Source organism: Carlito syrichta, unplaced genomic scaffold (assembly GCF_000164805.1).
Source record: "Carlito syrichta isolate Samal-C Ts95f unplaced genomic scaffold, Tarsius_syrichta-2.0.1 Scaffold316401, whole genome shotgun sequence".
Classification (NCBI taxonomy): domain Eukaryota; kingdom Metazoa; phylum Chordata; class Mammalia; order Primates; family Tarsiidae; genus Carlito; species Carlito syrichta.
This window is the reverse complement of record NW_007260497.1, coordinates 403,429-429,315: the sequence shown is the minus strand read 5'-3', so window position 1 is coordinate 429,315 and position 25,887 is coordinate 403,429. Positions and strand designations below refer to the sequence as shown.

General features: G+C 48.1%; 2 protein-coding genes across 10 annotated transcripts in view; one reads left to right on the top strand and one right to left on the bottom strand.

Annotated features, from left to right (window-relative positions):
- Positions 1-3,604, top strand: part of SPAG4 (sperm associated antigen 4) — a 12,559-nt gene extending 8,955 nt beyond the window's left edge. The window contains exons 2-12 of the mRNA XM_021707158.1: positions 137-398; positions 653-719; positions 859-920; positions 1,144-1,187; positions 1,485-1,510; positions 1,632-1,740; positions 1,872-1,947; positions 2,086-2,201; positions 2,574-2,741; positions 3,249-3,338; positions 3,425-3,604. Coding sequence (XP_021562833.1) covers positions 137-398; positions 653-719; positions 859-920; positions 1,144-1,187; positions 1,485-1,510; positions 1,632-1,740; positions 1,872-1,947; positions 2,086-2,201; positions 2,574-2,741; positions 3,249-3,338; positions 3,425-3,583 — 1,179 coding nt within the window. The 3' untranslated portion in view covers positions 3,584-3,604. The remainder of the gene's footprint in view (positions 1-136; positions 399-652; positions 720-858; positions 921-1,143; positions 1,188-1,484; positions 1,511-1,631; positions 1,741-1,871; positions 1,948-2,085; positions 2,202-2,573; positions 2,742-3,248; positions 3,339-3,424) is intronic.
- Positions 3,605-6,620: 3,016 nt separating this feature from the next.
- Positions 6,621-25,887, bottom strand: part of CPNE1 (copine 1) — a 41,701-nt gene continuing 22,434 nt past the window's right edge. For 6 of the 9 annotated variants that reach the window (XM_021707164.1, XM_021707160.1, XM_008074347.1 and 3 more), the window contains 15 exons: positions 14,310-14,438; positions 14,032-14,211; positions 13,805-13,879; positions 13,657-13,728; positions 13,439-13,519; positions 13,193-13,282; positions 13,013-13,099; positions 12,476-12,562; positions 12,321-12,380; positions 12,108-12,241; positions 11,955-12,009; positions 11,352-11,403; positions 7,537-7,670; positions 7,144-7,380; positions 6,621-6,951 (listed from right to left, as the gene is read on the bottom strand). In XM_021707164.1, coding sequence (XP_021562839.1) covers positions 6,817-6,951; positions 7,144-7,380; positions 7,537-7,670; positions 11,352-11,403; positions 11,955-12,009; positions 12,108-12,241; positions 12,321-12,380; positions 12,476-12,562; positions 13,013-13,099; positions 13,193-13,282; positions 13,439-13,519; positions 13,657-13,728; positions 13,805-13,879; positions 14,032-14,211; positions 14,310-14,438 — 1,608 coding nt within the window. In that variant the 3' untranslated portion in view covers positions 6,621-6,816. Of the gene's footprint in view, positions 6,952-7,136; positions 7,381-7,536; positions 7,671-11,351; positions 11,404-11,954; positions 12,010-12,107; positions 12,242-12,320; positions 12,381-12,475; positions 12,563-13,012; positions 13,100-13,192; positions 13,283-13,438; positions 13,520-13,656; positions 13,729-13,804; positions 13,880-14,031; positions 14,212-14,309; positions 14,439-25,887 lie in introns of those variants that run through there. The other 3 variants (XM_021707166.1, XM_008074351.1, XM_021707167.1) reach the window with 3 other exon arrangements.

The following is a 25,887-nucleotide window of genomic DNA, read 5'->3' as shown; positions in this document are numbered from 1 at the left end:
GAGGCGCGGCCTCAGTGTTTTGCGTGAGTGGCTACCAGGTCAAGGGGCCGCTCCCAGACCGAAGGCTGGGGACGGGTCATCCGTTCGGGGGCGGGACCAACCCCCGGCTGAGCCTCCCTGGGGGGCGGGGCCTCAGAGTGTCCGGGCGGGACCCGGATGCCGGTGCGGCGGGACCGAAGTCTGCGAGGCCACCCAGCTTTCCGCTTTCTGTGCTGGGGAAACTGTGGCCGGGTCCCGGGGAAATGCGAGCCTGCGGTGCGCAAGGCCCCAACGGAGCCCTTGGGCTCCCGCAGAACCGGCTGGGCCTTCCGTAGTCCCTGAGGAGCAGCAGGACCTTCTCCCGGCCCTGGATCTGAGGCAGGAGAGGCCTCCCCCGCGGGTGTCCAAGAGCTTCCTGAGTATGGCCAGGCCAGCTGCGGTCCCCTCTGACCCTCCCGCTTCCCCCCCGAGCTCCAGTTCTCGCCTCTGCCCGGCCACGTCTGGTCTCGCCCTGCCCTGAGCCTCGGTCTCCAGTTCTCCGAGCCCACCCTCCCCCCGAGCCCCAGGCCCGCCCCCTCGAACTCCCTCTGGCCGCGGAGCGCCGCGCTCCCCCGCCCGCCCCGCCTCCTCCCGCAGGCTGCCGGTCCCTTTGAGCCCCCTCTCCCGTTCGCAGGCCTCCTCTTCCAGGCGCTGAGCGTGCTGTCGGCCCCGATAGGAGACGTGCTGCTCACTGTGTACAGGTCAGAGAGGGGGCGGCGCGGGCGGCAGGCCCGGGTCCGCCGAGCTCGCGCCGACTCGGCGCCGGTGGAGTCGCGCTCGCAGGAGCTGGCCCGGGCCGGGGGTCTCCGCCCGGGCTTCAGCCTCACTCCCGCTCCTCAGGGAGGTCTGCTGCATCCGCTTCCTGCTCACGGCTGTGTCGCTGCTGAGTCTCTTCCTGGCAGGTAAGGCGGCGAGTGCCCTGGGCCGACGCTGGGCGCTTTGGGCCACGCCAGCCCCTTCTCTGCTTGCCCCGGCCCGCGCGGGTCCCGCTTGAGAGCGCCCAGACCCCAGCCTCCCACCCCTCCCAGCCTCGACCCGCAAGCCTCTCCTCTCCTCGCTGCCCCCTTGTGCCCAGGGAAGCGCCTCCTCTTCCTTCCCTCCCCTGAAAGACCCCTCTGTCTCCAGCGCTGTGGTTGGGGATCCTGTATCTGGTCTCTCCCTCGGAGGATGTGAGTCGAGGACACTGTCCTGGATGGGTGGGTGACGGGGGGTGATGGTGGGGCCCCGGACGGCTGCGAGGGGGCAGGTGAGGCTGTGGTCCTTCGGGAAGGCTGGATGTAAACGGAGTCCGAAGGACTGTGCCCAGAGAGGCACGACGGTCTCCGAGGCTGGTCCCGAAAGGTCTGGGAAGAGTCGGGGAGGGGCGCAGTCCCCGTCCGCGAAGCGCTGGCTGTTCCCCAGGCTGGGGTGGGAGGAAGGGCCGGCGAGCTGAGGCCCTGGCTTCTGTCCCTCCCTCCCTGTAACAGGAACCTACGGAGATGCTGACTCTAAGGTGACAGAGGGTACCTGGGGCGGGAGACTGGTGGGCTCAGAGGCGCCTCTTGGAGCACCTTGGGGCAGGGAGGACCTCACGGAGGGGACCAGAGCCAACCGCGGGGGCCCACCACCCGCAGTGAGTACCGGGAGCGCGTGCACGCCCAGGGGCAGCAGCTGCAGCAGCTCCAGGCCGAGCTGAGCCAACTCCGCAAGGAGGTGTGCGGCGTTCGCACAGCCAACAGCGAGGTGAGCTCTGGCCCACCTTAAACCCACTGACAGAGCCTGGCTCCCCCTCCTCGAGCTCTGCCCCAGAGTCCCACCCAGGGCGAGTTCGGGAGAGCCCCGCCCCTCCAGGCCCCGCCCTCCCTCCTTTTCAGAGAGTGGCAAAGCTCGTGTTCCAGAGGCTGAATGAGGACTTTGTGCAGAAGCCAGACTATGCGCTGAGCTCTGTGGGTAAGACTGGGGGACACTGGGAGACAGAGGCCTTGACACAGACAGACCTATGCACCTGAGGACAGAGGCTCAGACAGATCCTCCCCTGCCAGTCAGGAAGGCCTGGGAGCCCCTGACTGTTAATTCTCCCTGCTTTAGGAGCCTCCATCGACCTAGAGAAAACATCCCACGACTACGAAGACACGAACATCGCTTACTTCTGGAACCGCTTCAGCTTCTGGAACTATGCGCGGCCGCCCACGGTTATCCTGGAGGTGAGTCTGAAACGAAATCTGGGGGTAGGCCCCGGGGTGGTTCGCTAGGAAAAGGACCAGAACAAATTCCCTGGGGGTGGGGGCATCCCTAGCTGAGCTGAGGGTATGGCGCTAGGCAGGCCACGCTGGGCCTGCTGGAGGCAGAGCCTGGCTTGGTTTGCAAAAGGCTCCGGACGGCATTAAAGTGGCAGTGCTGGGGACTGGGCCCTGGGAGGGATCTGGCTGGGCAGGGACCTGGGCTGGAAGTAAAGCTCTGGGCTGGGTAGATGGATGGGCCCCAGCTGAGGGCCTAGCCTGGCTGAGGCGCGCCAGGTCATGGGGCAGCAGCAGGTGCTGTCTGCCCGTTCTGATGGTCTGTCTGCCCGCCTGTAGCCAGACGTGTTCCCTGGGAATTGCTGGGCTTTCCAGGGCAACCAAGGCCAGGTGGTGATCCGCCTGCCGGGCCGTGTGCAGCTGAGCGACATCACTCTGCAGCATCCACCACCCAGCGTGGCACACAGCGGAGGTGCCAACAGCGCCCCCCGCGATTTCTCAGTCTTTGTGAGTGAGGGCAAGGTCAGAAGGTGGGGGGTTTTGCCTAGAAAGTCTCAGTCGTGAGAACCGATGCCAGTATTTAAGGCTTCGCTTGCTCATCTATAAAACAGAAATACTCTTTGCCTCTCAGGGTTGCTATAGATTATAGTAATAACCAGACTCAAATATTAGTTACGGCTTATTGAGCACTTACTCTGTGCCAAGCAGTTTACATGCATTATTTCATGGCATCCACATAACCCACGAAGTGCCATTATCCCCCCTTTTTTCAGATGGGAAAGGTAATGCTCAGAAATGGGACATTTGCCCAGGGTTACTCAGCTAACAGTTGCCCTGGCTACAATTTAAGACCGGGTTACTTAGAACAGGTTACCTTCTACACTACCATGTCCTACCATCAAAAACCCACAATAGCATGGATATAGCTACTGACCAAATGGACAACCCTCAGCAAGGTTTTCTCCCACCTCCATCTGTGACTCACTGTTTGTCCAACCGCTCTTCACCCACTAGGGCCTCCAGGTTGATGATGAAACAGAAGTTTTCTTGGGAAGATTCGCCTTTGACCTGGAGAAACCTGAGATTCAGACCTTTCACCTGCAGGTTTGTCTCTGGGGGCGAAAGTTAGCTAAGGGAGTAAAGCAGCCTTGGGAAGAGTAGGTCTTGGCATGAACCATTTGTCTCCCCAGAATGACCCCCCAGCTGCCTTTCCCAAGGTGAAGATCAAGATTCTAAGTAACTGGGGCCACCCCCATTTCACATGCTTGTATCGAGTCCGTGCCCATGGTGTGCGAACCTCGGAGGGGGCTGGGGACAGGGCCGTGGGAGCCGCTAGGGGTTCCCATTAAACACTGCTGGATTGAACTGGATCAGTGCTTTGGGGTGCTCTGTTGGGAGAGTTCTGGCTGCCTTTGGCATGTAAGTATGGTGGGGTTTACTTCCCAATCTCCCTGTCCAGTTCTATATAATAGCAACAGCTCAAGTAACTTACCATGTACAAGAAATGGTGCTGTGAACATTACACATTACCTATCTTAATCCTCATAACCAGAGGGGGAAACTGCTCAGGTCAGAAAACTTGCTCAAGGTCATACAGCTAGTGAAAGGCAGCACCGGCTGGACTCGGTGGCTCAGCCTGTAATCCCAGCACTTTAGGAGGCCGAGGCGAGTGGATTGCCTGAGGCGAGTGGATTGCCTGGGCCAACAGGTTGGAGACCAGCCTAGGCAGGTAACTTGGCAGAGACCTCATCTCTACAATAGAAATAAAAAATAGCTGGGTGTGGTAGCGCATATCTGTAGTTCTGGTTACTTGGAAGGCTGAGGTGAAAGGATCACCTGAGCCCTCAGATCAACGCTGGGATGGCTATGAGCGTGCGGCTACTGCACTCCAGCCTGGGCAAAGGAGTGAGACTCCAATGCAAAAAAAAACAACAATGCACCAGAGATGTTCATAGGCCTGCCTTCTCTGGAGGCCAGGTACTTTTTTTTTTTTAAAGGACTCTTCAGTGTGTTCATGATTTAGAAGAACATGGACTATTAGCAGTGGTCAGACCACTAGGAAGTGAAACTAGCAGTGTCTAACACTCACACAGGCACATACATATAAGAAGGGCACTTTCTTGGAACCCAAGGCTGAGGGGGAAGGATCGCCTAAGCCCAGGAGGTCGAGGCTGCTGTGAGCTGTGATCAAGCCACTGCACTGCAGCTTGGGTGACAGAGTGACCCCAACAAAAAAAAAAAAAAAAAAAAATGAATGGATGAATGAGATTGCCTGAACCCATGAGTTCCAGACCAGCCTGGGCAACTTGGCAAGACCTCATCTCTACAATAAAAAAAAGTTAGCTGGTTGCAGGGATGCGTGCCTGTAGTTCCAGCTACTTGGAAGGCTGAGGCAGAAGGATTGCCTGAGCCCAGCAGGTTGAGGCTGCCGTGGCTGTGAGCATGCCACTGCACTCCTGTCTGGGCAACAGAGTGAGACTCCAACTCAAAAAAAAAAAGATTGTTTATTCTTTCTTTTGCCTGTCAGGTTAACAAAAGGGGAAGTTTGACCATAACTTCTGTTATGGAGGGCAATTTTAAATATGCCCTTTGATTTAGCACTTCCTTCTAGGAACAAATTCTTCAGAAACATTCCTTAAGTGCACGAAGATAAATTTACAAGGATGTAGGCTGGGCGCAGTGGCTCACACCTATAATCCCAGCATTTTGCAAGGCCAAGGTTGGAGACCAGCCTGGGCAACTTGGTGAGATCTCATCTCTACAATAAATCAAAAAATTAGCTGGGCGTGGTGGCGCATGCCTGTAGTCCTAGCTACTTGGAAGGTTGAGGCAGAAGGGTCGCCTAAGCCCAGCAGGTCAAGGCTGCGATGGCCATGAGCGTGCCACTGCACTCGAGCCTGAGTGACAGACAGACTTCGACTCAAAAAAAAAAAAATTTTTTTATAAGGATGTTCATTACAGCACTGCTTATAATAGAACAAAAATAGGACTCAAATTTCTGTAAATAAGAGATTGGCTAAATAAACCATGATACACTCCTAAAAAAAATGTAGGAATTAAATCAGGTGAAGCAATAAGTTCTGATGGGTAAAGATACTTGAAATGCATAAAAGGAAGTTACACATTGTACATACAATATCCCTTTTAGAAAAATCCTTTTTTGTCAGATGTAGGAAAAATGGACCCTCATCTGCTCCACTATTTTGTACAATTTTTTGTTTTGAGTCGGGGTCTCACTCCTGTCACCCACACTGGAATGTAATGGCACAATCACAGCTCAGCACAGCCTTGACCCCCTGGGCGCAGGTGATCCTTCTGCTTCAGCCCTCCTAGTAGCTGAGACTAAAGGCACGCACCACCACAACTGGCTAATTTAAAAAATTTTTTTTTTATATAGACGAGATCTCACTATGTTGCCCAGGCTGGTCTCAAACTCATGGGCTCAAGCCATCCTCCCAGCTTGGCCTCCCAAAGTGCTGGGATTAAAAGCATGAGTCATCTTATTTTGTACAATATATATTTATATTTTGTATAGTTATATTTGAAATAATGTACTAACTAGCACATATTTTAAAATTAGAAAAAACTTTTTAAAGCATGCTAAAACAATATCTATAGACTAAAAGATATGCACCAAATATGTTTTATTGGAATGTGGTGGTTTAAGTGATATTTATGTTACCTATATTAAAAATTTTTCTACAGGCTGGGTGCAGTGGTTCATGCCTGTAATCCCAGCTTTTTGGGAGACAGAGGCAAGAGGACTGCATGAGCCCAGGGGTTTGAGACCCGCCTGGGCAACTTGGCGAGACCTCATCTCTACAATAAATTAAAAAATTAGTCAGGCTAGGTAGCCCACGCCTGTAGTTCCAGCTACTTGAAAGGCTGAGGTGGAAGGATTGCCTGAGCCCAGCGGGTTGACACTGGGGTGGCCATGAACATGCCACTGCACTCCAGCCTGGGCGATGGAGTGAGACTCCAACTCAAAAAAAACAAAAAAAAAACAATAGCCAGGAGTGGTAGCCCGCACCGATAGCTTCAGCTAATTGGAAGGCTGAGGCGAAGGATCACCTGAGCCCAGCAGGTCGAGGCTGCAATGGCCGTGAAAAGGCAACTGTACTCCAGCCTTGGTGACAGTGGGAGACTCCAGTTCAAAAAAAAAGAAAATAAATTTTACCTGCAGGTTAGTGGGGCTACAGTAGAAGAAAAAGAATCCTTTTTGGAGGAGAGGGAGCAGTGGCAGTGGCAGGAATACCCTATTTCTTTGAGAATGGGCTATTACAGCATAGAGATCCTTCCACTCAACAACTCCTAAAGTCACGAAACAGGCTTAGAGAGGGGAAAGACACATTGCTAATAACCGCCTCCAACCCAAAACACACAGAGTAGTGGCAAAGCAGTGATCTTTATTAAATGAAGGGTGCCATGGGCAAGCAGGTGTGATCAAGAGCAGGGCAGAGCAAATATAAAAGTATAAAAAACATAAAGTGCAGTCGCTGAGGAAAGAATGCAGGGATGGGTCATGGCACAGAGGTGGGGATACAGGGTTGAGGACTAGCCACAGGCTGTGGGGAAACTTGGCCTAGGAGGCCCGTGCAGGGCCCTTAGCTGGGGGTGGAAGTGGCTTGAATGGGGCCCAACCCTGGGCCTTGAAGTAGGAGACCAGTTGCATGGGCACTTCTGCAAGCACAGTCTGTGCCAGTGCCTCCCGAGGGGCCTGCCGGGAGAAGAAGGGTAGGGTCAGCGGTAGCCCAGATCAACTACCCAAGATCTGCATTTCATTTCCCAGAACCTAACACTCAACCCAGACCCAGACTTACAGGAAGGGCAAGTAGCCCTAGGCCTCCGCCCCACTCACATCAGGGGGAGGTGGAAGGGCAAACTCCCAGATCACACTTGCCCCACTCACATTCTGGAATCGGCGGTAGGGCACAAACTGCACTATGTCACGAGCAGCAGTCTGGCCAGAATGTGTACGCAGGGGCCCACCATCAGCATCCAGCTGCTCCATGGCCTCGAAGTCTGCACCGCCTACACCCACAATGATCACCGACATGGGCAGATTTGAAGCATGCACCACAGCCTCACGTGTGGCCTCCACATCTGTCACAGCACCGTCAGTCAGTAGCAACAGCACAAAGTATTGCTGGGGGACAAGCCCATTTATGTACTGAGGTAGAGCTCTCTAAGCTCCTCCAGACAGCCCACCCACACATTCTCACACTGATAAGAAATCCCCATTACACAGCCCTCAAGGGAGCCCTTGACCACCACCATTGCCACTGTCGCATATGACCCTTACCGAGGCAGTCCCCTGATGTGCAGCTTGGGCTGCAAACCTGGCCACATGGTTGATGATGGGTGCAAAGTTGGTGGGCCCATAGAGGCGAACTTGGGGCAGGGCCTGACGGTATGCATCCACAATGCCCTGGATGCCTGTAGGAGGACAAGAAACTATAAAACCCTGGACCTCTCAGGACTATACCAGTCTTGAAATCACCCCATTCCAGCCCAGGAGATTTGGAGACCTAGGTGCATTTCATTCAATCACCCCTGAAACCCAAAGTACTTAATTCTATCCTACTGATGAGGAAACTAAGGTTCAAAGAGATGAGGGAACTTGTCCTAAATCAAAGCTTAAATTAAAACCAGATTAGAGGGATTCCCAGGATAAATCTAGGAGAGTCTAAGCATAAGATTATAAACTACTCAATAAAATAATGAATTATAATCCATCTAATATAATTAGAATTCATAAGATATCTGACAATCATCCTAGAAATAACTGATTCAGATAAGAGTCATCAATGGATGTTAAATCTAGAGGGTGGACCAGGTGTGGTGGCTCACACCAGTAATCCCAGCACTCTAGGAGGCTGAGGCAGGAGGATTGCTTGAGCCAGGGAGTTCAAGACCAGCCTGGGCAACATAGCAAGACCCCCATCTCTATAAAAAGAAAAAATATATGTTAAGAAAAAAAAGCCAGGCATAGTGGCTCACACCTGTAATCCCAGCACTTTGGAAGGCAAGAGGACTGCCTGAGCCTACAGGTTCGAGACTAGTCTGGGCAACATGGCAAAACCTCATCTCTACAATAAGTAAAAAAAAAAAATTAGCCAGGCGTGGTAGCATGCACCTGTAGTTCTAGCTACTTGGAAACCTTAAGTGGAAGGATTGCCTGAGCCCAGCAAGTCGAGGCTGCAGTGGCTGTGAGTGTGCCACTGCACTCCAGCCTGGGCAACAGAATGAGACTCTAACTCAAAACAAAACAAAAACAACTAAAGGATGTAGTTCAGTGCAGTGATGCGTGCCTATATTCTCAGCTTCTCGGGAGACAGAGATGGGAGGATCACTTGAACCCAGAAGTTTAAGGCCAGCCTGGGCAACATAATGAGACCCCATTGCTAAAGAAATAAAAACAAGCAGGGCATGGTGGCTCATGCCTGTAATCCTAGCACTTTGGGAAGCAGAGGCAAGAGAATTGCCTGAATCCAGTGGTTTGAGACCAGCCTGGGCAACGCGGCGAGGACTGCCTAAAATAAAAAATTAGCCGGACGTGGTGGCGCATGCCTGTGGTTCCAGTTACTTGGAAGGTTGAGGTGGAAAGACCACCTGAGCCCAGCAGATCAAGGCTATGAGCATGTCACTGCACTCTGGCATGGGCAACAGAGTGAGACTCCTCCAAAAAACAAAAACAAAAACTAGAAGGTAAACATTGATGAGTAACTGGATATTTAGCTTCAAATTTTCTTCCCCCAAAAAACTTATTAATTACAAAAGGGAAAACAGTATTTATACAATGGACTGTGAACTTAGAGAAGAAACCTGTTACGCCCTACCCTAAGTGATAAAAGTTAACATGACTGGTAATAGAACAAATCAGCATCATGTGCCTCCTAATATGACATACAGAACAATACACAACATCAATTCAGTGGTATTTCTGCCAAAACTTTCATCTGCATCTAATCATAAGCATTTATCAGGTAAACCCAAATTGAGGGACATTCTAGAAGTTATCTGTCCTGTACTCTTCAAAAATTAACATATCATGAAAGGCACAAAGAACTCTTCCAGATAAAAAGATATGGTAACTGAATGCAATGTGTGATCTGAAAGTTTCTTTTGCTGTAGAAGACATTAGGACAATTGGCAAAATCTAAATAAATGCTATGCATTGGATAACAGTATTTTTCTGATGTTAGTTTCCTGATTTTGAGAACTGGATTATGGTTATATAAGAAAATCCTTGATTTTAAAAAACATTGAGGCCAGGCACGGTGGCTCATACCTATAATCCTTATACTTTGGGAGGCCGAGGTGAGAAGATTGCCTGAGCTCACAGGTTCGAGACAAGCCTGGGCAACTTGGTGAAGCCTCATCTCCACAATAATTCAAAAAATTAGACAGGTCTGGTGTCACATGCCTGTAGTTCCAGCTACTTGGAATGCTGAGGCAGAAGGATCACCTGAGCCCAGCAGGTCGAGGCTGCGGTAGCTGTGAGCATGCCACTGCCCTCCAGCCTAGGCAACAGAGTGAGGCTCCAACTTAAAACAAAAACAAAAACAAAAGAAACACATTGAACTATTTAGTGGTAACAGGCCATGTGGATGATGATGGGTACAAAGTTGGTAGGGCTATTCACTACCACATTCTCAAATATTTCAGGAAAAAAAAATTAAGTTGGCTAGGCACGGTGGGCCTCATGCCTATAATCCCAACACTTTGAGAGGCCGAGGTGAGAGGATTGCTTGAATCCTCAGGTTCGAGACCAGCCCAGGCAACTTGGTAAGCCCTCATCTCTACAATAAATAAAAAAATTAGCCAGGCATGGCGGTGCATGCCTGTAGTTCCAGGTACTTGGAAGGCTGAGGTGGAAGGATCACCTGAGCCCAGCAGGTTGTGGCTGCGGTGGCCAGGAGTGTGCCACTGCACTCCAGCCTAGGTGATAGAGTGAGATTCCAGATAAAAAAAATTTTTTTTAAAATTAGGTTAAAGCCGGGCTTGGTGGCTCAGCCTGTAATCCCGCACTTTGGGATGCTGAGGTGAGGGGATTGTCTGAGCCCGCAGGTTCGAGACCCACCTGGGCAACTTGGCAAGATCTCATCTCTACAATAAATCAAAAATTTAGCCGGGCGTGATAGCGTGCGCCTATAATTCCAGCTACTTGGAAGGCTGAGGCAGAAGGGCTGCTGGAGCCCAGCAGGTTGAGGCTGAGGTGGCCGGGAGCATGCCACTGCACTCCAGTCTGGGTGACAGAGTGAGACTCCAACTCAAAAAATAAATAAATAAAAAAAAATTAGGTTAAAAAAAATATATACCTATAAGCAACCCCTTTGGGTCCACTCCCATTGTGGGGGCTTTTCTGTCCTCTCAATAAATCCTGCTTTCTTAAAAGAAAAAAAAAAATATATATATGTACATATATATTGTATACATAAATGAGAGTGAGTAATTGCAGTAAAATGTTAATGTTTGGGGAATCTGGGTGAAGGTGAATAGACCCTATAAACTTTGGTCCTGACCCCTGAGCTCCAAGGACTTGAACCTCTAGGACTATCTTGTAATTTTTCTCTAAGTCTGAACTTATATCAAAATGCAAAGCTAAAAGAAAAATCTAAAAACCTAGATCCGACTGGTTCAGGTCGAAATTTTCACTTCAGCTTGTTGCTCTCCTGGAGGTACTAGGGAGTTATAAGATTTGGCTTCAGACAAAACAGCTTGGGGGACTATGGCAAAAAGCACTCTGCAGGGAGGTCATCAAGGCTTCCACAATGCCCAAATAAGTACCTGTGAGCTTCGAAGCAACAATGATAATAACCACATAACAGTTACCGTTTTATAGAGACCATTTAGTATGTACCAGGCTTACTGCTTTATGTGCATCCTCAATTTCCAGCATACTTAGTCCTACATATTTCCTAATATTTAGTATTACTAGGAAACCAAAGCACACAGAAAGGCTAAGCAACTTGCCCCTAGTCGTGTGGCATGATGGTCTGACTCCAGAGACCTCATTCTAAAACCCATCCTCCTGGACAATGAAGACAAGTATTTGCCCCCGACTCTCCTTTGCCTCAATAGGCTTCCCCTCTATGTGTAGATGGGGGAGCTTACCTGTACAGTAGGGGTTACTGGGGTTGAAGTTCAAGGCAAACTCATGCGAGACCTGAAGGTAAGAATAAAAATGAGGTTCTTCCTCATGAGCTTCTTTGTGCTAAGAAAAGGACACTGCAGCCGGGCTCGGTGGCTCAGCCTGTAATCCCGCACCTTTGGGAGGCTGAGGTGAGTGGAATGCCTGAACCCGCGGGTTCGAGACCCCATCTCTACAATAAATAAATAAATAAATAAATAAATCAGTCGGGCGTGGTAGCACATGCCTGTAATTCCGGCTACTTGGAAGGCTGAGGCAGAAGGATCGCCGGAGCCCAGCAAGTCGAGGCTGCAGTGGCCAGGAGCGGCCACTGCACTCCAGTCTGGGCAACAGAGTGAGACTCCAACTCAAAAAAAAAAAAAAAAAAAGGACACTGTGGCATGTACCAGGATTCCGACAAGAGCTACTTAGTCCGGAGCACTTGCTGTATACATGCCTGCAGGGGTCCATCCCTGCATCTCTTCTTAAAGGTAAGGGCCAGGCAGCAAGTAAGTTTACTGCATCCCTCAAATTCAGGACCCTGGAACTGAAAACAAGAGTGCGAAAAAGGAAGAGAGCGAGCTCACCTGCCAATCAGGGGGTACCTGAGCTCCAAATCCAAATGCTGGGAACAGCTTGTCCCTGTGGGAGGACAGTGAGTAGGGAAGAGGCAGTGAGAGGACTGTGAGCTCAGAGTCTGAAGAATCTGCAGGGAGTGGCCAAGAGAACCAATTACTCACGAGTCATAGTCCTGAACCACACTGCCTACACTCCACAGTGCTGTCAGGTACTCGTTGATCCCTGTTGGACTCAGGTAATGTAGGGAGTCAGGTGAGGAGGGATCTCCATTGGAGCCAGTAAAGTCTATGCCCACCTGGGAAGAGGTGAGGAAGGAAGTTGAAGGTCATCTTGAGCCTCAGAGCTGTGCTCTTGCTCCTGGTAAAGCAACTTACAGTGAAGTTGATTTGACAGCCTCCCATCACATAGTCCAGGAAGGAATACTCTGCTTCTACCTGCAGATGAAACCAAGGTCAATGGCTGGGGTGATAGGAGTAGGAGTCATGGAGTTTAGGGATCACAGAATGGTTTATGTGGGCTATTGTCTCACCTGGCAAATCTTGACACAGATAGTTCCGGAGTTCTTGTAGTTTTTCTTTTTCTGCTGCTTCTCAGGATGGATGCATTCAAACTCAGTCTGGTGAGGAGAGAAAAATTAGAACAGAAAATTCCCGGAGTGGCTGGGCTCGGTGGCTCAGCCTGTAATCCCAGCGCTTTGGGGGGCCGAGGTGAGTGGACTGCCTGAGCCCGCGGGTTCGAGACCCGCCTGGGCAAATTGACGAGACCTCATCTCTACAATAAATCAAAAAATCAGCCGAGCGTGGTAGCGTGCACCTGTAATTCCAGCTACTCGGAAGGCTGAGGCGGAAGGATCGCTGGAGCCCAGCAGGCCGAGGCTGTGGTGGCCGGGAGCAGCCACTGCACTCCAGTCTGAGCGACAGAGTGAGACTCCAACTCAAAAAAAAAAAAAGAAAGAAAATTCCCAGAGCATCAGTCAAGGACTCAACCTGTCCTCTCCTCCCTGTCTTCCCCAAGCTGCAGCCATCTAGGCCCACATCAACACCCCTGAGCAGGGCCCAGTGCTCACCGGGACTGCTTGCAGCTGAGCCAAGCTGGTGTAGAAGGTGCCAATGAGGTCATGTGATCCGTCACTGTCATAATCGGAGCATCGTACCTGAGGGGAAGGTGTGTCAGGTGGCAGGTGAGAATAAGTCCTTCCCCACGTTCTCTCCCCCTGCTCAGTCCATTCAAGAGGCAAGTTCTTCACCTGGATAGGTGTGCTGGAATCCCCACCACAGAAATGCTGAAAAGGTACTGAGAAGCGCTTCCATGTAGGGTTCAAGTTGTTCTTGATTACCTGAAGGCAGAGGACAAGGCATTCAGTGAACTTCCGCATGGCCCACGAGGAGCTGCAATACTTCCCTACCCACCTGCCACCTTCATCTCCCTTGTTAGTCACAAGAACCAGAAGATTCTCTCCCACCAGCACCACCCAGTCCAAGGGGTCTCATACCTCAGATCTGTATGCCAGGTGCCATCTCCCATCACCCTGGCGGAAGAACTCCAGGAATGGATCTGATTTTCCTAGGAAATCCTGCCAAAGTCAGAGACCCCAGTTACAATACTCACGAAGAAACAAACTCTATGCCAGCTCTCCATCCTCACCCATCCTCCCCACACCATCCCTATCCCTTTAATCCTTGGATCACCAGGGCTTCCTTCCAGACACACCTTCTTATCGAGGTTTCTGGCCTCTACTTCCATAGTTACCACACGATTGTCCTTCAACTCCTGAGCTGAGACCTAGGTAGGGGAGATTGTATCACTTCATGAATTCTTCAATGATATAAGTCCCTCCCATTGCTAGGTTCTTCCTTACCGTAATGGTCCCCTGCCCAGCAGGTTTTCCAGGCTTCAGCATCAAGGGTAGTGTCAGAGTCTGACTAGACACAATCTGGAGCAAAGCAGGGAGTGGAGGGAGCCTCAGATCTAGGCAAGGTTAGGTCCTGCTTGCCTGCAACCTCCAGGCTCCAGGTAGTCTGGGCTATCTGATAGGGCTCTCACAGAACCTGTGTCCGAAGGATTCCAATCCCTGGCCCTACATACCTGTCCTAGGGAACATTCAGCACCCCCTAGGAAGTCATCATCCCCCAGCTCTGTTGTCTTGTTGTCTATGTCATATATTCCAAAGCGTAGCTTTTGAACTGTCTCAAAGTGGTACTCGAGCTGCAGAGTCTTGGAGAACTCAGGGCTTGAGCAGTTCCGTACTTGTTCAGTCCGGCCAAGCTGTGGGCAGAGGCCAATAAGCACTGCAGTCACACAACCTCAACCCCAAAACAGTCCTAGCCTCCCTCCACAACCTTCACCTCCACGGTTCACCTCACCTCAGCCCAGGTGCCCCCTCCCACATCCTGTAAAAGAACGCAGAGTGGGTCAGACTTGGAGCCGATGTCCTTGTCAATGAGGTGGTCACAGGAGACAGCCAGCTGAACCAAGGTCACACAGTGGGCCATCTGAGGGAAAAGGAGCTGGGTCAAGCACCAGGGAGCCTTCGCCCCCCTTCCCTGATTGTGGATGCCAGCTGGGAAAGCCAGCAGGCTTCACCCTGGCAGGCCTGAGTCTGTCCACCCCCATCACAGCCAAGGAAGAGAAGACCTTATGGCCTCTAAACTCCTCAACCCACTGGGTGAGCTCAATGGCACAGGATATGGTTGTTACAACCAACCCTGGTCCAAAAATGAAAAGGGGTACTAGCCTCCATCTATAACTTTGATTCCAAACTATCCTCACTCTAAAATTTGTCTTAATCCCAAAAGTACTTCCCAGACCCAGACTCTAATCTTGGTCTTCACAGAGACCAATGAATCTCACTCTGACCCTCTTTCTAGATCCAGGTCAGACTCTAGTCCAGTTCTGATCCTAACATCACCTGGAATGCAACCAGGATCCAGATACTGTTCTCCCAAAAGTCTCTTCCTCCAATGATTTCTATCCCTGGGGTCCTACCTCTTGATCTCCTAATCTCTAATCAGCTGCTCATGCTCAACTCCTCACCATTTCCACTGCTGTTACTCAGTCTAAACCATCATCATTTCTTGCCTGGGCATGTTTCTATGTTTCTATGATTCTATGTTCCCCTCCACTCCCCCAACTCCACCCCAACAGGCTATCCCCAATATTGCAATCAAGGTGATCCTATTAAAACATGTCAGGTTTTATCACATCTCTGCCTTAACCCTCTAATGTAGCGGTCCCCAGCCCCTGGGCCACAGACCAGAGCAAGGCCACACAGCAGGTGAGTAGTGGGTGAGCAAAGCTCTGCTTCCAGTCAGATCAGCAGCAGCACTAGATTCTCAGAGGAACGCGAACCCTATTGTGAATTGAGCATGCAAGGGATCTAGGTTGCACGCTCCTAGGAGAATCTAATGCTTGATAATCCCCACACCCCACCCATGGAAAAATTGTCTTCCATGAAACTGGTCCCTGATACCAAAAAATATGGGGACTGGTGCTCTAATGATATCCCACTACTCCTAGAAAAAGTCCAAATTGTACCATGGCCTACAGGGTCTGGACAGATCTAGATCTCTCTAACCTGATATCCTAACAACTTCTCTCTTGCTCATTCTATTTCATTTCATCAATGACTAACATATTATATATACTTATATAACTTGTCTCCCCTACTAGAATGCTGTGAGGGAAGAAATATTTATCTATTCTGTTCACTGCTCTGTCCCAAGCACCCAAATAATACATATTTGCTGGATGAAACCCAAAAGGTCATCTCCAGCCCCAGCTCCCAGCCCAGCCAGTTCTAAACTGCTGGCCCCTGTAATCAACCAGCACCAATTTACCAAGGTGAATTTTTCCATTTACCCCTTCCCTCTGCAGGAAACATTATCTTCTTGCATGGATCACCATGGGTCATCCTCAGACCCTTACTATCCCTGTGTTCCCCACCCCACCCCCACTGGTCCATGACCATGCATATGAGGTCAGATCTCTCACTGAGCTCCACTCAGAATTCCAGGCTTCCCAGCACTATACCCCCGGGATGCCTCCAGCTTCAGTCTCTCCTATGCTGACCCTCAATCATCCCCACAACACTCAGCCCACAGCATCCCATCTTGGTTCTCATAGTCTCCATCTGGAATGCTGTTCCCAACCAAAGCTTCAATGATTCTCAGAGTTCAACTTGTTTTCCATGTTGCCTCTCCGTAGCATTTTGGCCTCTGCTTGAATGCATCCAATGACAGGGAATCCATTACTCAATTACAATGTGTTCATCAGAAAGTCTAGCTCCACAAAGTTCTACTGAAACTGATCCACCCCTGTGGAATTCTTGCTTCTACCCATCAGTCCTACTTCTTCTCCAGTCTAGGGCTCCATAGGAAAGACTTTTTCTATTTCCCTATGAGAACTCATCTAACACCTGGAAGCTGTGTAAAGTCCCAGCTAAATTTGGAAAAACAGCCCCAGCTCTTTTGATGGCTGCCCCTAGAATGTGGCCTGCAGACTTCTAACCATCCTCATCACTCCCTTGGAGATTTCCTGAGGACAGACCCAGAACAGAATACAAGTTCCCCCAAGGGAGCAGGATCAAAGCTTCTCCCAAGTCACAAATTGAACTCTATGCTTATAACCTCACATGTTCCCTGAGGCAGGGTTTAAACAGTACAGAGACAAAAAAGAATGCTCATTTTGCTATTGCTGAGAATAGTAAAAAACTTAAGGCAACTTCAAGTTAGGTGGAGACTAAATCATGTTACAATCAAATAATGGAATGCTGAGCAGCAGCTAAAAAACAAGACAGAGACCAGGCCCGGTGGCTCAACCCTGTAATCCCAGCACTATGGGAGGCCAAGGCAAGAGGACTGCCTGAGTTCAGGGGTTCGAGACAATCCTCCTGGGCAACTTGGTGAGACCACGTCTATACAATTAAAAAAAAAATCGGAACTATATCATGCTGCTATTAAATGACAAAATAGGGCTGGGCACGGTGGCTCATGCCTATAATCTCATCGCTTTGGGAGGCCAAGGTGAGAGGACTGCTAAGCCCACAGGTGTGAGACCAGCCTGGGCAACTTGGCGAGATCTCATCTCTACAATAAGTTAAAAAGTTAGCCAGGTGTAGTGGCACACGCCTGTAGTTCCAGCTTTTTGGAAGGCTGAGGCGGAAGGATCACCTGAGCCCAGCAGGTTGAGGCTGTGGTGGCTGTGAGTGTGCCACTGCACTCCAGCCTAGCTGTCAGAGTAAGACTCCAACTCAAGAAAAAAAAAGAAAAAAGAAAAAAGTATGACTCCATCTTATTTTATTTTTTTGAGTTGGAGTCTCACTCTGTCGCCCAGACTGGAGTGCAGTGGCCGCTCCCGGCCACCGCAGCCTCGACCTGCTGGGCTCCGGCGATCCTTCCGCCTCAGCCTTCCGAGTAGCCGGAATTACAGGCATGCGCTACCATGCCCGGCAGATTTTTGATTTATTGTAGAGATGAGGTCTCGCTGCCCAGGCGGGTCTCGAACCTGCAGGCTCAGGCAATCCACTCACCTCAGCCTCCCAAAGGCGCGGGATTACAGGCTTAGCCACCGAGCCCGGCTCCATTTTAAAATTCAACTGAATATGTGTATACATAATAGATTTGAATATATACATGTAATAAATACACACAGAAATTTGGAAGATACACCAAATAAATGTGGTTTTGGTAGACTGAAGAATTTTATGAGCTCTATACACTTCTGTGTTGTTTTAATATTTTATTTTATTTATTTATTTTTTTGAGTTGGAGTCTCACTCTGTCGCCCAGACTGGAGTGCAGTGGCCGCTCCCGGCCACCGCAGCCTCGACCTGCTGGGCTCCGGCGATCCTTCCGCCTCAGCCTTCCAAGCAGCCGGAATTACAGGCATGCGCTACCACACCCAGCTGATTTTTTGATTTATTGTAGAGATGAGGTCTCGCTGCCCAGGCGGGTCTCGAACCTGCAGGCTCAGGCAATCCACTCACCTCAGCCTCCCAAAGGCGCGGGATTACAGGCTTAGCCACCGAGCCCGGCTCCATTTTAAAATTCAACTGAATATGTGTATACATAATAGATTTGAATATATACATGTAATAAATACACACAGAAATTTGGAAGATACACCAAATAAATGTGGTTTTGGTAGACTGAAGAATTTTATGAGCTCTATACACTTCTGTGTTGTTTTAATATTTTATTTTATTTATTTATTTTTTTGAGTTGGAGTCTCACTCTGTCGCCCAGACTGGAGTGCAGTGGCCGCTCCCGGCCACCGCAGCCTCGACCTGCTGGGCTCCGGCGATCCTTCCGCCTCAGCCTTCCAAGCAGCCGGAATTACAGGCATGCGCTACCACACCCAGCTGATTTTTTGATTTATTGTAGAGATGAGGTCTCGCTGCCCAGGCGGGTCTCGAACCTGCAGGCTCAGGCAATCCACTCACCTCAGCCTCCCAAAGGCGCGGGATTACAGGCTTAGCCACCGAGCCCGGCTCCATTTTAAAATTCAACTGAATATGTGTATACATAATAGATTTGAATATATACATGTAATAAATACACACAGAAATTTGGAAGATACACCAAATAAATGTGGTTTTGGTAGACTGAAGAATTTTATGAGCTCTATACACTTCTGTGTTGTTTTAATATTTTATTTTATTTATTTATTTTTTTGAGTTGGAGTCTCACTCTGTCGCCCAGACTGGAGTGCAGTGGCCGCTCCCGGCCACCGCAGCCTCGACCTGCTGGGCTCCGGCGATCCTTCCGCCTCAGCCTTCCAAGCAGCCGGAATTACAGGCATGCGCTACCACACCCAGCTGATTTTTTGATTTATTGTAGAGATGAGGTCTCGCTGCCCAGGCGGGTCTCGAACCCGCGGGCTCAGGCAATCCACTCACCTCAGCCTCCCAAAGCGCGGGATTACAGGCTGAGCCGCTGAGCCCGGCTTGTTTTAATTCTTTATAATGCTTATTCTGCATTTTTTAAAGGGCCTCATTAGTCGCCCCCAAATCCACACATCAAATTCTCCTGTCTATTCATTCTAAGCCTAAAGCCTCTACTTCCACAGCTCAACCCTTAGCTAACTTCAGTCCTTATTAATAATCTTTTGTCACCTCCTTAGTACTATGTTGTCACACGACTCCAGAGGACACAGCATCTGGGCACCATGGCAACGTGCATCCCTAGTTCAAAACTCTGCCTCTTGCCATTCACCCTGCCACCCATCCCAAAAGTCATCCCAAGTTATTCCTGGTTCATCAAACACACACGTGTGCCGACACCGCTGTCCTTCCTGCCTAGCAATTGCCTTTCGTCCAAGGTTCCTTTACGAGGCCTTGCCCACCTTCCCCGGGAAGGGTTTTCTTATCTGTCCTCTGAGTGACAGCAATGGTTTTCTCACCTTTCTTTCTGCAATTACACACATATTTGCGTTTATAAGCCAAACAGAAACCAGATGTCTTCTCTGCTGAAAACTCTGGAATGGCTTCCCAAAGACACAAGATAAAACCCAAAGTCCTTACCATGGTCTGCAAGGCCCTGCAAGACCTGATCCTTACCTCACTAATCATCTAGCCACCCAAATATGCTCCAGCCAGGATGTCCTTTCTGATCCATATACACATAAATCAATCTTATTCCCCATCTCAGGGCCTCTGCACTCTTGTCTCTCCCCATATACACTCCAGAAAATGAGCTGCATTAGAGTAGGTTTGTCTATTTGGTTTGTCTATCTTTGTATCTCCAGTACCTACAACAGTACCTGCCCTACGTAGGTACTCAGCAAATATTTAGTGACTAACTTAACACTGAAACCACACCAGAATTTTGACTTTTGTCTGTCTACCTCTGTAAACTATAGGCTCCTTGGAACTAGGAAACTAGTATTATCTCTATATCGCGAATACTAGTGCTTAGTATATAGTTGGTACTCCATAACCATTTGCTGAACAATTGGTGAATGTGTTTCTGTTCAACTCACACTTAAGGCCTTTTTCATTTGAACTAACATCCAGCAATAAATCTTCCCTATCCTAATATTGTACATTTGAGCTTTGACATTTAAACGCAGGGCCCCTATTAACTCAATATAAAATGACAGTCAATTTAAAAATGAACAAAAAATTTTATCGGATATTCCATAAAGGAAAACATGAATAAAATATAAGCAAACAAAGTGATTCACAGCATTAGTCGTCAGGTAAATGTAAACTAAGACCACAATGAGATACTGTTACATACCCACCACAATGACTAAAAGTAAAGACCAACACCACCAAATATGGGCAAGGCTGTGAAACTCTCATACAGTGTTAAAGAAAGCATTTAATGAATCATGTTGGAAAACAGTCTGGCAGCTTATTAGAAAACCATACACCCAACCCAAAAGCAATTCCATTCTTAGGTTTTATCCAAAAGAGATGAAAACATTATCTCCACAAAGATTTGTACAAGAATGTTCATAGCAGCTTTATTCACAATAGCCAAAAACTTGAAATAGTGCAGGTATTCATAAATATGGGGATAAACTGTGATGTTTATAAAAAATTTTCAGCAAGAAAAGACAAAAAAACTATTCAGCAACAAAAAAGAAACAAGCTATTAATTATCTGTAACATGAATAAGAATAAATCTGAAGGGTAGAATACACAGATTCCATTTATGAAGTCTCTGAACAGGCAAAATTAATTCATGATAAAAAATATTCAGAGCCAGGCTCGGTGGCTCAGCCTGTAATTCCACGCCTTTGGGAGGCTGTGGTGAGTGGACTGCCTGAGCCCGCGGGTTCAAGACCCACCTAGGCAGGCGAGACCTCATCTCTATAATAAATCAAAAAATTAGCTGGGCATGGTGGTACATGCCTGTGGTTCCAGCTACTTGGAAGGATGAGGTGGAAGGACCACCTGAGGCTATGGGGGCTGTAAGCGTGCCACTGCACTCCAGCCTGGGTGACAGAAGGAGACTCTGGCTCAAAAAAAAAAAAAAAAATCAGAACAGTGGTTAAGCTCACTTACTACCCAGGAGGAGAAGGGCAGGTATTAGCTGAGAAGAGACAGAGAACTCTAGGTAGAAATGGAAAAGTTTTTTGATATACTAAGAATGTGGCCACAAGAGTGTGTGCATTTGTTACTTTTACCCAAACAGTATATACGTCTGATTGTAAGATTAAAAAAACCAAAACCAGCATCCCATAAACAAATAGTGCACTCAAGGACATGCCGAAATGTTAAGAGGCAAAGTGTGGTGATGCTTGCAATTTCTTTGAAATGTGCCAAAAATTAAAATGGGCTGTTGGATAGATATGTGATAAAATAAAGAAAACTTTAAACTGTAGAATCTGAATGGTGGATATACAGGTGCTCACTGTATAATTTTTTTCGACTTTGCTTATGAAAGTTTTTTATATTCTGAGCCAATTATGAGTGAATTTTAAAGTTTTCATAATAAAATGCTGGGAAATAATTTAATTGAAGGATGACAGGTCCTTCCTCTGGTAAGATGTGAACCAACAAAAGTATTAGCAGTGACTATCTGGAGTGACGAGATTACAGGCAACAGATGGAGCTGCTATCTTCTCACTCTATGCCTTCTCAACAATCCCCCAGAGAGATGGTTTTGGTCTCTGGACCAAAGACATGCAACGGACTAGAAGTATCTTCCTGTGGTAGGCCTCGATTTCTCATGGACAAGAGCCTTCTTTCCTAGTCATTACCATTATACCACTTTTCCCAGAATGCATGCTTTTTCAGTTTGTTTTTTTTGTTTAACCCAGGCTCAAGTCTCAATCATATTACCGTGAGCTCATGTGTGCCTCAATAGCATATGGGGCTGAACTCTCACTGATGTGATGCCTCTAATGTGGCCTGGCTTTCTGTGTAACCAGTTTTTTCACAGATCTGCTTTTCTTTCTCATTGGAATTGGCAATTCTTTTTTTTTTTTTTTGAGTTGGAGTCTCACTCCGTTGCCCAGACTGGAGTGCCGTGGCCACTCCCGGCCATCACAGCCTCGACCTGCTGGGCTCCAGCGATCCTTCCGCCTCAGCCTTCCGAGTAGCCGGAACTACAGGCACACGCTACCACGCCCGGCTGATTTTTTGATTTATTGTAGAGATGAGGTCTCACCAAGTTGCCCAGGCAGGTCTCGAACCCGTGGGCTCAGGCAATCCACTCACCTCAGCCTCCCAAAGTGCTGGGATTACAGGCTGAGCCACCGAGCCCGGCTGGAATTGGCAATTCTTTATAAACAATCTTTACAGCTTCAGTTTTCTATCCCTTGAGCTATATTCCCTTTAAATGATTGATAATCCATGGGACTATTCATCTCTTCCAAATCCTGTTTATCTCCTTGAGGTCTACCTCCAAACTTACCACTGTTTGGAAATCTGTGATTAGAGCTCCTACCTCATGTCACTCTGCCCTGTATCTCCTGAACAGCTACATATTTTAAAATAGACTTTACACCCCATGTGACTTTCAGCCTCCTTTTTAAGACCAAAATTTGATAAAACTTTAATAAGACATCACATTTAAGTGAGTCAATAAGAGTAAAAAAACTTTATCACTTATTTTTGTAAGAGAGGTCTGGCTAGTAACCACCAGATCTTTGTTCACGCTCTGGTCAAGCAGCACATGTTGGCTGGATGTCTGTAATAATCTAACTGGTTTGCCATTTCCACTCAGCTCCTCCCATCTATTCGCTATGCTGAAGTTAGAGACCCTCCCAACTCCAATCCAACAAAACCTAGCTTCTCATAATCCTATCAAAATGTCTAACTTGCTTATTATATATTTCCCCTACTAGACTATAAATTCAACAAGCATAAAGACCAGATTAGCCTTTCCCCCATTCCAGTGACTGGCACATAGTAGATATTCTATTCAGGAATGATAACTCAAGAATTCTGGGAAATGACCCAATCAAGACCTGATTTGCTGCTGAAGCCATCAAGGGAGAAGTGAGCTTTCTAGGAGTATCCAACACAAGAGACCAGCTTGTTATTATCTGTATGTCTCCACTACCTTCACCTTTCCATTTGGAACAAGTAAGGAATCACAGATGGAAATAGCTCAGTACATAGCTCCTTTCTGCCTTTGCTTTCTACCACTTGGGGGAGTCTCATTCCCTTCCACTTCCTCTTTTAGTTTGTTTTCCTGTTTACCCCCACTGCCAACCTCAATGTGCCCTGAGAGGGCACATTCTCTCACTGTTCCTTAAAGAAGCCATACTCATTCTCATAACTTAAAATTCTCAAAATGTCGTAAATAAAAAGGAACTGTGTGATAATCTAATCCAAGGCAGAGAGGGAAGACATGATTTAGCTAAGACCACATACCTGGGGTTAAGTGAAATGAAGACTAGAACTCAAATATTGTTTTTTTTGGGGGGGGGGTTTGGAGTTTGAGTCTTGCTCTGTCACCCAGGCTGGAGGGCAGTAGCAGACAGCTCACAGCCACCACAGCCTTGACCTGTTGGGCTCAGGCAATCCTTCTGCCTCAGTCTTCCAAGTACCTGGAACTACAGGTGTGTGCCACCATGCCCAGCTCATTTTTTGATTTATTGTAGAGACGAGGTCTCACCATGTTGTTCAGGCTGATCTTGAACCCGTGGGCTCAGGCAATCCTCTCGCCTCCCAAAGTGCTGGGATTACAGGTGTGAGCCACTGCACCCCGCCCACCACTGTTGAGTTCTTAAACTCAACAGCAATCTGATGTAGTGGGCAAGAGTATGCATTCTACAGTGATGTGACCCAGCTCCAAATAGCAGCCTTACTCCTTCCTATCTACAATGAATAACTTGGGCAAAATACTTAGATCTCATGAAGCCACAGGTTACTCAGGTGTAGCATGAGGAATATGACCCATTTCTGAATAATGCAGATAATGTATGTATGGTGCTTCTGTAGGAAGTGCTGTGACCATGTGTTAGCTGCTATACCATAAATATCCTTCAGGCCTAGCATATATATATTCCACCACCCCCCCCCCATTTGTGATCTTTCCAGCACTCAACTTCTTATACTGGGCTACTATATTCAAGCCACACCACACAACTGTATTGCCAACGTTTATCCAGTTCCTTGCCTGTCGTATTACAAAATTCTTCAAAATAAACACTGCTTTAGCATCTCCTGCCACATAGCACAGACCTGAGCACCTAATAGGAATTTAAAAACCTGAGGAACATTTACAGCGGTGTGCTGGAGCAGGCTTGCATGGCTGGCAAGAGCCAACTGTTAATTAAGAAATTTTGTAAGCAGGTGGCCTTGGTAAGTTTAAAATTACAGATATTGGGCAAACCCTAAAAGAACAGGTTAACTTTCCTTCTCCCTGCTAGACAGCATACTACTGTTGACAGGGAATCCCACTCTCTAATATGGAATAACTTGCCCTTATTTTCTATGCCATCCCCTCCCCTGCCTTGCAAGGTTCTAACTTCCTCTTTACTAAGTCCAAGATCTAATCTTTTTTCCAGGGTCCTTTTCAGTGTCAGATGAGCTGAAATTCACTCATCAGTTCTTACACTATCCTCTTTCATTCCCAAAGGCCTGACCAGGAAAGACACCAGCCTACAATTCCCATTTTATCCACCCTAGGCAATGACTCAGAACTTGCACAGAGACACTGTGAGGAGGAGAACTAAAGGACTGAAGTATCTGGGAGGCAGGATCACTCCATCAGCAAACCAAATTCATGCTCACACCCGTGTTGCCTACCTTGGCATGCTGAAACAGCTCACAGATGCTGGATCAAGTCTTGAAAGCCAACCAGGAAATCCTCCATAGGCTCCCAAAAAGGGACCACCCATTGAATATATATATATATTTTTTTTTTTAGTCAGAGTCTCACTCTGTTGCCCAGGCTTGAGTGCAGCGGCACGCTCATGGCCACCACAGTCTCCACCTGCTGGGCTCAGGTGATCCTTCCATCTCAGCCTTCCAAGTAGCTGGAACCACAGGTATGTACCACCATGCCCAGCTAACTTTTTGATTTATTGTAGAGACGTATTCTCACCAAGCTGCCCAGGCTGGTCTCAAACCCATGGGCTCAGGCAATCCTCTTGCCTCTCAAAGTGTTGGGATTACAGGCATGAGCCACCGTGACTGGTACATTGAACACTCTTGTTCCCACAAAACTGAAAAAACAAACTACACCCACCCCCACCACTCTTCAGTTCCTTCTCAGCCTCGTTGAGGGACATGGAGAACTTAAATTTTCTTATCCGTGCTTCTGCCTCTGAGTTAGAGGGGGATTCTCCAAATTCAAATAAGCAACCCCAAGGATATTCCTCATAGATCACAAATTGAACCAAAAATGCAAATCCTTTCTATAAAACTACACATTTTCTATTCATGCATATAACTAAGGGTTATTAAAATGGTGATCACAAACTAAAAATTTAAACATTTGGTTTAGATTCATATGCTACTAAGAACTCAGGCTGCCACAAAGTGTTCACCAACACCACACAGCTCAAAATACATGTGTACACAAAAAGTAAAAAGTAGGAAAATACGGTATAGAAAACAGCCACAGGGTTTTCTACCTTGCTGAACTGGGTGAAGATCAAAAAATTAGTGGAAGCCACTAATCCAACCCAAACATCCCCAAAGACTTATCCAAAAGTTGAACAAATCTAACTTGTGCCTAACTCTTCAAAAAGAACCTAGCTTAAGGACAGAATTGAATATAGGGAGGGAAGCAAATTGAAGAGGAATTGTCTTCAAAGGCAGGATAGAACTGTATTTGTTTTTCTCTGCCCAAATACTCTGAACATGCCTACACAGAACCTCTACCTGACTACTTAATAAGTTTGGGCCCCCTCTGTAACCATGAGCTTGACTGTGAAGGTCAAGAAGACTTACCAGCCAGGCTCGGTGGCTCAGTCTGTAATCTCCTGACCCGCGGGCTCAGGCAATCCACTCACCTCAGCCTCCCAAAGGCCCCC